The sequence below is a fragment of the Takifugu rubripes genome, chromosome 1, assembly GCF_901000725.2.
Source record: "Takifugu rubripes chromosome 1, fTakRub1.2, whole genome shotgun sequence".
Classification (NCBI taxonomy): domain Eukaryota; kingdom Metazoa; phylum Chordata; class Actinopteri; order Tetraodontiformes; family Tetraodontidae; genus Takifugu; species Takifugu rubripes.
The window spans coordinates 12,056,556-12,069,389 of record NC_042285.1 but is presented as its reverse complement, the minus strand read 5'-3'; the positions used below and the strand labels follow the sequence as shown (position 1 = coordinate 12,069,389).

The following is a 12,834-nucleotide window of genomic DNA, read 5'->3' as shown; positions in this document are numbered from 1 at the left end:
AGAGAGAGAGGAGGAGAGGGAAGGAGAGAGAGAGCGGGAGGGAGAGAGCAGGAGAGAGAGAGCGGAAGGGAGAGAGAGGGAGAGTATGCGCTAAAAATCACAGACGTCGACAGATAAAGAGGGGGTGGGTGGGCTCGGATAGCAACTCAAATTCTCCCACCAGCTCTGCGCTCTCCAGCAGAGAAAACGACTGATGCTCAGTTGCCACCTCTCAGTCACTCTTTTTTCCTCCTGCTCTCCAGTGAGGGTGCGTGGGTGGGGGTCTTCTACCGCTGTGTGGATTGGTAGGCAGTTCCAAGCGTTACTATTTTGAGAGAGTCAATGTGCACGTAAGTGTGTGTGCATTCTGCGGGCAGCGCAGGCTGATCAGAAGAACCCGGAGGAAAAAAAGCAGAACGTTGCTGGGATTGTTCTCCTGCACAACAGGGGCAGCGCATCAAAGGAATGCAAGCTCATGAGCAGACTCGGACGGGCGGCTAACACCAGACCCTGATAGAAGTCAAGGGCTTGTTTTGCAGCTTGGCAGAGCCAAACCAGCAATATAGGTTTTTTCCCCCCAAAAGTAGAGAAAAGCCTCAAGTACAGCAGGTGAGCAGTCAGAGGAAAGATGGCGAGTTTTGGAAAACTCACAGACTACTTTAATCGGCGTAAGTCTCAGGAGGAGCTGCGGCTGGGCAGGAGCTCGCAGCGCAGCGGCAGCTACTGCTGCACTGTGGCAGAGGCCAGGTAATGTGTGCGCGTCCACAGGTATTACGGAGCACATGTGTGCATGGAACATTTGTCTTTGTTGCACTTACGTCCCTCTATGATATGTCTCATTTTGTGGAATCAAATAAATGTGTTTACATACTGTGGTATTGTCTCATTCCTCATTGTGCATCACACGGTCTAGCATTTTGACGAAGTTGATTTTGTTTAAAATCTGTGTGTCCTCACTGAGGACAGTCTGGCTCACAGGTGTCTGTACGTATGCGTGTGTGGCTGTCCAAGCATGTGCCCGTATGCATGTCTAAGCATTACGTTATGTAAGCGTGGAGGTGCGGTTGATGTGTGCTGTCAAGCATGTTGCTAAACTGCCAACATAGACTCTTGCTTTTGGTGCATCTTTGAAATTCAACGACACTGTTAGTAGCAAAAGAAGGACTAAGACAATGTTCCACCTCTGAAGGTGAAGCAAAGAAAGGAATGAGTCTATTGACAACAGCATTTGGGGATTTATTTAAATGCCTTGCTCAAAGGTGGTGCTTGGAGAAGAATGGAGCCTGGGATCTACAGTAGACCTCCAGTTTTTTAGTATTTTTATTGCACTGCTAATATTATTTGACACTAACACCTAAATCCAGATGAAAGTGACATCAGCTTTGCAAAATACTGAAGAAAGATAAAACAAAATAAAACAAAAACTTCACACTGGTCATGTGTTTCTGTTGTGGTCTGCAATTCTTTCCTGAAAACGAGCCTTCAATAATTCTCAGATTCGATAATTCATTAATTGGCTCCAGAGGCGACGTTAAATTATACAAGCAGGATGAAAGTGTAAATCATAATTCCTGTGTAATCAGCTCCCACCACTGCCAATACTCTAGACTTTGAAATAATGTCCATAAAATCTAATCATTCAGTTGCAGCACAAGTGTTGCTGTGGGCGGACGTGGAGCACACAAAAAGCTTGCGTCGATCCCCTGCTATTACAAACCCAGCGTCGCTCGAATCCCACTGTCTTTGTCTCCCACTCACTCTCTCACAAGCTGCCCTACTCCTACACACTTCCATCTCTTCCTGTCTACCTGTCTGACTTCACCGTGTCCTCTTTGGGAATCTTTAGAATTGTTTTTCCTTCTTGGTTGCTGCAGCTACGTGCCTGTTGTCCTCACACACGCGCTGGGAAGAAAGAGAAGTTGAGTTGGGAAAAGTCTGTAGTTTTTGTCAGAAAAATGCACATTTTACTGCAGATTGGAGGAGAGACCGTAGTCTTAATCTCGTTACCTGAGTCCAACAACGCCGGTCTCCTTTTCAGCAGGTACAGCCGTCACCTCTGACGTCTTATCCAGGGCAATTAGTGACCTTGCTTCTAATTTTAAATTCTCTCTCAGCGCTCACCCTAGCTGGCTCTTCAGACCTCAAACTTCCACTCCTCAGATTTGTGAGACTTTTCTTCAATTTTAATGAGAACTTGAATGTTTATTAACCTTTTTTGACATATATGTTACAGTAAATGTCACCTGCCGTCATGCTTTAAAATGTGTCAGGTTTGCCGTTATCTTTAGCTTGATATTGGTCACCTAATCTGGCAGCAGCCTCCACGTGTTGACATTCATTATTATCCGTCTTCGTTTTCACATTATATGGCAGTTTGCCGTTACTGTATCAAGTAAAATATACTTCCAAAATATAGAAACAGTTGTTTGACCAGTATATTTGACAAAGAATGGGCCATGGGTAGACTCCCTTGGCTGGGATGGATGAGGAATCAATATTTTAATCAACACATTAGTGTCTATCGCAACAGTGACCTTTGCTCCTGCTTGTCATGTAGCCCCCAAAGCTGCGTCATTCAGTTCGTCAGACTATTGACTCCTTAACCAACAACTGAGAGGGCCAAATGCTCAACTCCTCTTCTTAAAGCAGCTGGTTCTTCCCCGTGCATATATATTGAAACTGCTATTTTTACAGGGGTGTGTAACAAATGGGTGCACATGGATGTAGCTGGTGGAGAACGTAATACAATAAAAAGGGGAGATTGTGTCATATTTGCTGAACTAATTTAACATAAACGAGAAGCATGCTCAGTTGACCACAACATCACATGTTTTCATATAATACATTGCAATATAGATATTGTGTTACCTAGCACACTAACCCCAGTATACACTGGACGTGTTTGTGTTCCGTCTGCGCTCCGAAATGACAGCAGAGCCCATATGTTTCTGTTCACATCACTGTGTGTGTGTGTGTGTGTGTGTGTGTGTGTACGCTGGCTGCGGATGTGTTCTGTTCCAACTCTGCTACAGCCCGAGCCCGCCGAAAAAATATGCGCGACTTCTATTTTTGCCGGATGGCAGAGCTCGGCACAATGCAGCACATGGGGACAGGAATTTGGCGGCAAAGAGAAAATAAAACATCTGCTAAATTTTCAAAATGAAAAATTCCAATTTTCCTGTGAATCAGTTTCTAATGTGCAGAAGGGACCCGCACTTTCAAAATATATTTGTATGAAAAAATAATCCTAATACACAATTTTAATCAAGCGAATCGACATTTGAGCGCAAATGATGGGATTAGCCATAGAGTCGCTAAAATCTGAAAAAGTGTGTGGTCCTGCTCCTCTGGAGAGGAACAAATAATGCTCTCTTTGTCAGCTTCTGTTATACACTATAAAGTGATAATATCGCACAATAGTATATCGTTTTCCGCTGCCTGCCGTTGCTGTACTGTAGACGCAGGACGGGCTGGACAGGCAGTGAACCCTGAACCCGCATCCAGTGTATTATCGGGGTAAAAGGGAATAGGGAATAATGGAGTCATGCATGTATGTGAGCGATTTGTCATTTTGCCTGTTGCAAGGGAGTGGACTGTTATCACGACAGTCACAAGGCACAAGGGTTCAAATAGACCTGAACGTAGTTACTGTCTACAGGGCACAACTGGGATTCTTTTCAAAGAAAATGACTAAAATGCTTTCCACAGTAGTGGAGATAAAGATATAAATATTCAATATTCAAAAAAGAGAACAGTCTGTGTGTGTCTGTTTTAGGTTCTTCCGGGCTATTGAAAGTTCCGTGAATTCAACAATGTTGCAAGCAGATCTGTCAGTCAGTCACTTGGTGCAGTTAGTCCACAATTATTAGTGATGCGACAATCAGTCCCGTGAGTGAAAAGATGGCAGCATTAACTCACTTTTCATCAACGGACTCATAATTCATATGCAAAGAGAGACTGCAGCCTGTTCATTTGAGATGCTTCATGAACGGACATGCTGCTTGAAACTGCCATGTTTAGCTGTACATAATACTTGCCTTTATAGTTGGGATTTTGCTCTCACTGGTATCAGGCTCTACCTGTGGGCAGGAGGTTGTGAAGGACACAGGATCCCTGAATTGTCTTACATTTATGGCGGAGGGGAATTCCCAGCTGTGAATAAACACATCCAAAGTCCTTGAAGCCCAAATCCACGGTCTATAACCATTCATTAGAGAACATGGTTTTGATTTTAATTGTAAATTTCCAAATGTAAGCTGAGCTATCGTAGTCTGAGAAAGTTCTTTAGTTTCTGCTGAGTACGACCAAGTTCAGGTGAGGACATGCTGCCCAATGCCAGAGCTGTGCTTCAACATTTCAAACCCGTTATAAGCTAAGAGTCATGCAGTACACCTTTCCTAAATGGGGCCCTTTGTTTTTGTAGAGCTGCATATTGCTACTGTGTAGTAAAATGAGCCTCGCCTCCCCCCCTGTTTTTGTGAACAGAGTCGCTTAGCAACAGGTTAGTATGATGACTGAGGCCCAAATTGTCAGAGTGGCCTGTCTGGTGGTTTAGCCCGGTACACAATCATCATGATGTACTGATGGGAGACCACTGGCTGTGTGCGACTGTGTTTGTGTAGATGTGGATGTGAGCATGTGTTAAGCAACAGGCTGAGTTATTTTATCCCATGCCAATCGTGAGCTTGTGCTTGCTCCAGGCTAACGCTTTATAGTCAGTATGGGTTGCTGAGAAGCGAGAGATCTCTGTTACATCACGATATTCACCATCACAATAGATTATCCTCAGTCGTCCGTGTTGTTGGAAGTTTTATTCAGGGATTTGCTGATCCCACGATCATCACACCCACCTTCACTATCATGGGAGCAGTTTAGGAGCTGACAGCAGGCACACAGTCTATCAGAGATTTATTCCTCAAGACTGCAGATCTGCTGACCTCGATGGGGCTGAGCTCTCAGGTGCTGATCGCTCCCTGGTGATGGAAATTGCCCAAAGCCTGAAATATATCCTGAGCCAGACATCCAATGGAGTTAGACAAGTAATCAATTGTTTTACTCAGAGAGACAATTTTAGAGTTTAAAAAAATAATCAATTTATGATTCAGAGCCTAATTGTGCTGTGGCGTTTCTCTTTGCTTCATTTATGGGGAATTTTACTGGCTGATATTGAAATTACGGCAGCAAGATGGACAAGATCACTCCAGATTTCTTCTGTCGGCACATAATGTCCACTAGAGTAGCAGATTTATGAATGACAGCTGTGTATAAAGAAGGACAAATACAATCTCATTTACAACATTGTGTTTATACTCTGGGCAAAACTGATGAAGGTCAAACACATCTTCCACTGTCAAAAAAGACCAGATCCTTGATAGTGGAAGACACCACTGGTCCCTTTTTGTGGAAGGATTTATCCCTAATCAGTTTGATAAGGTTAGCGTTTATAATAGATTGTTTTTTTACCAAATGAAAAAGCCAGCAATCATGTTTTAGTACTAGAGTTTCATATTTTACTGGCCTTATTCTGCAATCGTGTCACATGATAGCACTCCAGCTCTTTTCAGTCTGTCTCGCTAGAAGGAGCCTTGCAACAATGTTTGGCTTTTTACAGCTAAATGAAGCAGATTGCGTTCCATCTATTTTCTTTTTAGTGCAGAGGTTTGGGTGATTTAAGCTATTATTTTTAAATTATATCTGAATCAGTTTACAGCCCCTGGTTTTTCCAAGAAATAAAAACAAACATGCTCATTATCTCAGCTTACTAGATTCTTCTGTTTTGACATTAATAGTAACCCCGTGTACCAGAAGTCTTTGAACGTGTCAGCCTGGGAGAATTCTGCTTCAACATAGGGTCATGTGTTTTGTCCCAAGACTTGTCACGCAATCATCAGAGGTCAGATATCTTCTGGAATGCTGGCGATATTTGATTTGATCAGACAGTGTGGTGGAATCAAATCACACTTAAGAGAATGTAGAATGTAGCTTATACAAATATTGCTGTTTTATTTACAAAAAACTACATTTTTGTATGTGGTTCTTCACTCTCAGAATCAATAAAATCTGTAAATTCTGATAATAACTGATCTTAAGGTTGGTGATGGGAGCTCAGTCTGTTGAGGGCTGGACTAAGAAGTGGAGGGTTCTTGGTTAAACACCCGGTGTGGATGAAATATGGAAGTTGTTCTGGTAGTAGGGGGAGGTGCCAGAACACCTTCAGAGCCCAGCTGAGGTACCCTTATCAAGGTAATGAACCCACAAATGCTCCACAAATGATCTGGTGGCTCATTCAGGGGTGTACCCTGCCTCTGCACATATGCTGCTGTGATAGGCTCCAGCACCCTCCCAATGACCCTGAGAGGGTCAAGAAAACAAAAGGAAAAGGTCGGTGTTATTGATTGATATTCATCTGTGCGAGCATTCATTATTGAATGCTGGGAAGTATTAAGATTGCTTTTGTGTAAATGGCTTCTGTCAAGATTATGTGGTGGTGGGGAATTTAACTATTGATCAGAAGATCTACTCCCTCATTAGTGACCACAGTTAGCTGTGAGCGTGGGAGCTTTTTCACCCTGCTTGTCTAAGTGTGAGTGTGATTGTTGCAAAAAAGGAATACGGACTTTGTGTGAGCATTATCCTAAAGCCAACCTGCACAGGCCTTCACAAGATTAATGTATTTATTGTGTCCAAACAGGTCACTGGAGAGGAAGCTGCAGAGACCCAGACTCGCTAAATCTCGCACTCTTCCCAGCATTCCCCAGTCCCCTACAGTCTCCAGGGTCCATCAGTCTGATCTCATCGTTAGAAGTCCACCTCGCAGGACAAAGTTACCTCCCATCACCAGCCCTCCAAAAGCCTGCACTCTCCCTTCCACAGGTAAAAGGAGCTGAAAACACAACAATACAGTGTTTTTTCCTTTGTTTGAATTGCCTGGTTTACCACAACTGCAGGATGCAGCAGAAGAATCCAGTGCAACTCCCATTGTTTCCTAAATTGTTCATTTGCATTCGTAATGTGTTTGGCTTAATCAATCCCGGAGGAAATTCTCCCCAATCATTCCCAGAATACACATGAATTGGATGCAGTAGGGCAGCTCCCTTCATTTTTACTATGAAAACGACTTATGTCTGAATTTGTCTTTAGAAGGAGAAAGGTTTGGAATTAGATTTTTTGTAGACATTATAGTGCATATACAGTCCACATGAAATTGCAGCATTTTCAGTCGTTCACTTCTCCAAAAAGCAGATCACAGAAGTTGCTGGAAAGAGAAATGTTGTCTTAGATATGTCTTTCCCAACTAAACTTCCACCAATGTTTTTCCTATCTGATATATGATATTGAGCAGCTAGCTATAGCTCCAACACCGTGTCCTGTCACCTCAGAGGGAACGCTGTCATAGTTAATCCTGAAGCTCAACCTGTTGGCAGAGATAGCTTTAATCTCAGGCATGAATGAAGTGATTTTTATGCATGGAAATATTTGATGGAAATCTATGAAGTTTTTGAGTGTTTCTGTAAATGTAAGTAGAAGGTGTTGAGATTAAAAGGCAGATTTAAAACAAACAAGAAAAAACCTGAGAAGCCCCCAATGTCAAAAACATGGAAGGAGATGAATTACTTCCTAAAAGTAACAAAACTAAATCAGAAATAAAAATGTATACATAGATTTTTGTATATAAGGTACGATCGATTTCTTATTCATCCAAATATGAAGGAAGGAAGTAAAATATCAGTCCTTTTAACTTACCCAAAATGACCTAAATAGCTGTTTTTTCATGGTTGTAATTTCTCTGAGGATAATTCAGCACTCAGTTCTGCTCCAAGCAGCTCTCACAGCTTCTCGAATGGGTCACTTGTAGAGCAATCATATAAACTCTGAGACTTGGGCAAATTCTAAAGCTGTCCTCATCATTCATCATGTCAGAGTCCCAGCTGTAGAGCCAGAGCTGGACAAGGGTCGGGATCAACGTCATCACAGTTCATTACGGATGAGACACACTGACAACAGCTTTCTGTCACTGCTTATTGACATCAGTCGTCTCTCCTTGTCCAGCAGACCCCCCTCCAGCGCCAGATGGATTGGAGCTGTGACAGCTCAAGTGTTACAAATGGAAAAGAGGGCTTTTTTTGGTCATTTTATCTATGTGCAGAGCTTCCTGAAAAATAATGTCCTTCCTTTGAAAAGCATTAATGTCTCATGTTACAAATCCAAAATGAACAAGCAGCAAATACGAGAGTCAGTCCAAAATAGAACTAATCCCATGGAAGTCCATTTTATTCATGTGTAGTGTTTTTAAAGTTAACCTGTCTAGGGGACACAGAGCTGCAGCACAGAGTTCTTCCTCATTTCAACGGTGTCAGAATTGCAGTGTAGTTCATTGCTGTCTTCACTAGAGTTGGACATGTCTCTAATCAGGGATGTGGTGAATGGATTTTAAGACACAACCCTAAATTAAAAGTGCACATTTCTGCACGATGAGCTTCTTTAACCAATTTGGGCTGTTTGCCTTAATTAGCTCTAATTCCTGCTTTAGAACTCCTGGAAGGCTTTTAAATGCCTGTGGCCTGAAGATCAATGCAAAGCTGATCAAATAAATTTCAGCCCAGCTAAGGCCTCATTATATGATTGGATCTACAGTCGCGTGATATTAAATACATTTGATTAAATTATGATTACTAAATACTTTTTTTTGTGTTGTTTACACAGGACACGATTCCCTTTTTTGGTGCAGATGTTCCTGATCAGATTTTGTTAGTCTGTTCTCCTTTGCCCTGCTGCTGCTTGGTTGCAAATATCAATGGTATTGAGACTTTGCTGTCACATGAGCCCTTGTTGCTTAGCAACTGCTGTCATCACCCTCTTCTTCTCTGTCTCACTTTCTCTCTCTGTATCTTTCTGTAACTGTTGAAGTAACTTTTATTTAAAATGCCCCCCCCAATATCCTTATTAATGAATAACAATACCTAGCATAGTTGCATCAGTCATCAGGACCTCTAACAACAAAGGATTGATGTGACTCGTACGTGACATTTTGATCTAACCTGTTATGTCCCACATTGGTATCACCATGTATGTCACTAAAAAAGAAAGGAGATACTCAAATAGATGGAGAAATAAGGTGAATCATTAGGTTTATTTCATACCAACGGGTGAAATTGGACGAAATATCAAATGATTGCAGAGATTTCCGACACCATATTCTTTTAAGTTGCGTGGATGGATCAGAAAGAACAATTTTTGAGACATTTATATTTTCCACCGAGGTTTTTTCATGAGAAACAAGCGCTGTTGTTGATTTTATTACTTTGAGCTCCTTTTATATCCTGGTGTCTCTTCTACATAAAGCACTCCCACATGCTATATTAAAATGCAGAAGAGCCCTTTCTTCTTTTTTGAAGTTGTCTTGTTGATAGTAATAAAAAAAAAAAATTGTGCTCTGATACACTGTACCATCATTTTTATTTACTTTACACATCTCACCTGGTCTAATGTCTAAATGTCATATGAAGACATTTACATTGCTTTTAAATCTGCTGAAAACAATATGACTTACTTCAGTTTACTGACCTCACCCAGCATATATTAGCCTTTTGAAGTCACTGTCAGACCTGTGTGTGTTTTATTGACATCAAGCCCTGGATGGTGAGTGTGTGCTTATCCAGAATATACTGCGATTAGAGCAGATATGTGTTGGCGGCAGTCATGCATGTCTCTGCTGTCATTTTGAATACGCAGCCATTTTGTTTAAGCAGGCACAGCAAATGGAGATTTGTTTCCACCATAATGAGGTATTAAGGCAACAGTGTGACAATGGGTGAATTCTAAATATTTGACCTTAAATCTTCATTGCATTTGCAATTCTGAGTTGGGTTGCATGACATCATTTCACCCCAATTCTACCCCCCTGTAGGAGAACTGTGGCGTCTGGAGGATGACATGGAGGGCGACGACGACCTTGAGCGCAGCGGGTGTGCCGAAACCCATCCGCGCTCCCAGTCACCCTTCTCCCACTTCAGGGCGCGAGCATCGTACCTGCGCAAGAGCATCTCCGCCGACGATCACCTGGATATGGGCTCTGACTACAACTGTGGGGCTGGGCTCGAGGGAAAGGCTAGCCGTGGCGCCAAGGACAAGCTGAAAAGAAAGTTTGTAAGTTCCGTTTTCACCCCAGAGTGTCACCTGAACCCATGATGTCATTATACATCTTAATTTTTTTTATTCCAGAACTGCCTTTATTATAAACCCTTTCTAACACTAGACACATGATAGTTCGCTACCACAGACAAAATTACTGAATATCTTATTTTCAAAGATTCTGATAGAGAGAAACATTTGGAAATCAATCAGGATTAACAAGTATAGTTTAAATTATGTGAGTGTAAAGCCTATAATAGGTTGAAGAAGCATTTATCTCTTCTTTGTTATTTGTCATTTGTGCATCATTTTCTGGCTTCTTTGTTACTGCTGTGGATAATTGTGAAACAAACATTTTGATATCACCTAATATCACCGGTAACTCAATCCCACTGACCAGTGTTCACATTGACCAGGGTGCACTGACCAGTGTTCTCCATCCGTACCGGCACAATACACCTGACCAGACTGATGGTCTCCATCCCTGCTACTGCTCCTAACAGGTGTGCTTCATTTGTGCTTGTGGAGGACCTCCAAGGATCACATGCTTCATGAACATCCATTAAATTTTGAAGAAGTCTGTATTGTCCATCAGTCACCTGATCAGGTAGTTGGAGACTTCATTACCAGCAGGAGCTTTGTAATTGGTTCTCTAGTGTCAAAGGTGCAATGGGACACCGGTGAGGTTTGGAGGACACTTCTCTCTCATATAGAGCTGAATGTGGAGGGATGACGGCTTAGGTCTGATTCCACTTCTTATTTATTGACGTTTGAGAGCTTTGTGGGGGCAGTTAAGACCCAGAGATCTGCCACTAAAGCCAAAAAGGAGCTGACAGCACAAACTTTCACTGCAGCTAAGACCAACCTTGACCAAACTGGTGGGTAGCTGTTGCTAGGATGGGGACAGCTCTGGATCTGGTGACCTGCCGTCTGTGTTTTAGGGTGAGATCACACACAGAGCTCATGGCATTGCATTTCTCCTCTTGATAGGATCATGGCCAATAATTACATAGGTTAAGACTGGGTAGTATTGAATTAAGAAGATTTCCTCTTTGTTACCTATTTCTTCTAACTCTACTCCACAAAAAAACGTCATTATACATCAGTATTTTATGCTGTTTTCTCTTCTTTGTCCATTTATAACACAAACCAGAATAAGCAACCATAAATACAGGCTGACATTGTTGAGGATGACACTGAATATGTGATGTTTTGCAGAAACAATTATCATGTTGAAGGAGAATTCTCCACATTTTCTCCCCTCTTCTTGGTGTCTAATTGAAGAGCCTCTTTAGCATATCTATTGATATGAGAAGTCTCTGCATCAGCTCAGCATGACCACTAGCGTGTACCGGTAGAGACGCTCATCACCTCAGCTACTGAAGAAGCCAGCCCACGTGTGCTCATGATGTTGCCTATGGGCAGCTAGGGAGCACTAATAAAGCTGCTTTAATAGGCTCTACTTCTTTCTTTGCAAACTGCTTTGTAAGCCACCTCTCCACAGCTTAACCTGTTTCATGCTGTGTCTGACCGAATCAGTATAATTTTTTTAATTAGCTATCAAAACAGCAGCACCTCTCCTTTTGGATCACATTTACAGATGGATTTATATATCAACGTCAAAACTCGCTGCTACAGCAACAGTAGATGCACTGTTTTTATTTGAGGATTGCCATATTTAGCTTGTCAATACCTGTGAATATGAATAATAACAAATGGCCAGTTTTAACATGCAATAGTCAGGATGTAATGGTTAATAGGGTCATGTTGAGCAGGAAATACTTAGTCAAACATCTTTTCTGTGTTAGTATTCTGTGTGCTTGTGTGGGTTTACTCTATGGATTCAAGCATATCCGGTGTAAGATAACAGTATATAGTCATACATTCTCCTCTCGTAACCCTGTCAACAACAGTTTTGTGCTACTGCTGCTGCCAAGAGAGCAGCCAGAGGAATTTTTCTCAACACATTTTTGGCCTCCGAACAAGTCGGTCATTTCTTTTCCTACTCCAGTGTGCTGCTTTGACATCTGAGTGCTGATCCGAACTCACCTCTGTGCTCCTTCAAGCATGTTATGATAGAGACAAATTAAACCTGAAGGAAATATCTGTCTAGACTGTTTCTGAGGCCGTTTATCACCTCGAGGCGGCCATGATAGCAGTGTGAGCAATCGAAATCCACTCAGGGTTTGCTGTTTTTATCAATGATAATGTCAACTCTACATAATTCAGTTTAATCATGTTGGACCTGTTCTGAGTATGCAGAGTATGCATGTTTATCTCTGTAAATTATTGAGTGTGTGCTTGTCGCTGTTTATTTCTGGTTTAAGCATGTCTGAGTGTACAAATGCACTCAGAGCGAAATGGCAGCCAGCGACAGGGCTGAGTAACCACGTAATCAAAGTACAGAGCGTATCATTTGATTGTTGATTGAATGGATGTAGTACATAATGCTTTGTGTGTGCTTCCTTGCAGCACTTGTGTCTGACACACTCTCTGTTTACAGAATGACTCACAAAGTTCCTCTGCTGAATGAAGCAAAGGGAAGTCATTTTTCTTTCATTTATTCAAAAACCAATGATGCAAATAGTTTGTCATCATTTCCTGATCCACAGAAAACCCACAGGACGCACCACATGATGTGCTTCAAACAGATCATGTACATAAATACATATTCAGTCACACACGCACTATTGGCAGGATAGTCAGTGGTATCCAGTTTATTCA

At 42.0% G+C, this 12,834-nt stretch overlaps 1 protein-coding gene across 5 annotated transcripts in view; it reads left to right on the top strand.

Annotated features, from left to right (window-relative positions):
* Positions 1 to 12,834, top strand: part of ankfn1b (ankyrin repeat and fibronectin type III domain containing 1b) — a 92,100-nt gene that overhangs the window by 11,086 nt on the left and 68,180 nt on the right. For 2 of the 5 annotated variants that reach the window (XM_029847262.1, XM_029847278.1), the window contains exons 1-3: positions 139 to 726; positions 6,671 to 6,852; positions 9,887 to 10,125. In XM_029847262.1, coding sequence (XP_029703122.1) covers positions 608 to 726; positions 6,671 to 6,852; positions 9,887 to 10,125 — 540 coding nt within the window. In that variant the 5' untranslated portion in view covers positions 139 to 607. Of the gene's footprint in view, positions 1 to 138; positions 727 to 6,670; positions 6,853 to 9,886; positions 10,126 to 12,834 lie in introns of those variants that run through there. The other 3 variants (XM_003961297.3, XM_029847265.1, XM_029847267.1) reach the window with 2 other exon arrangements.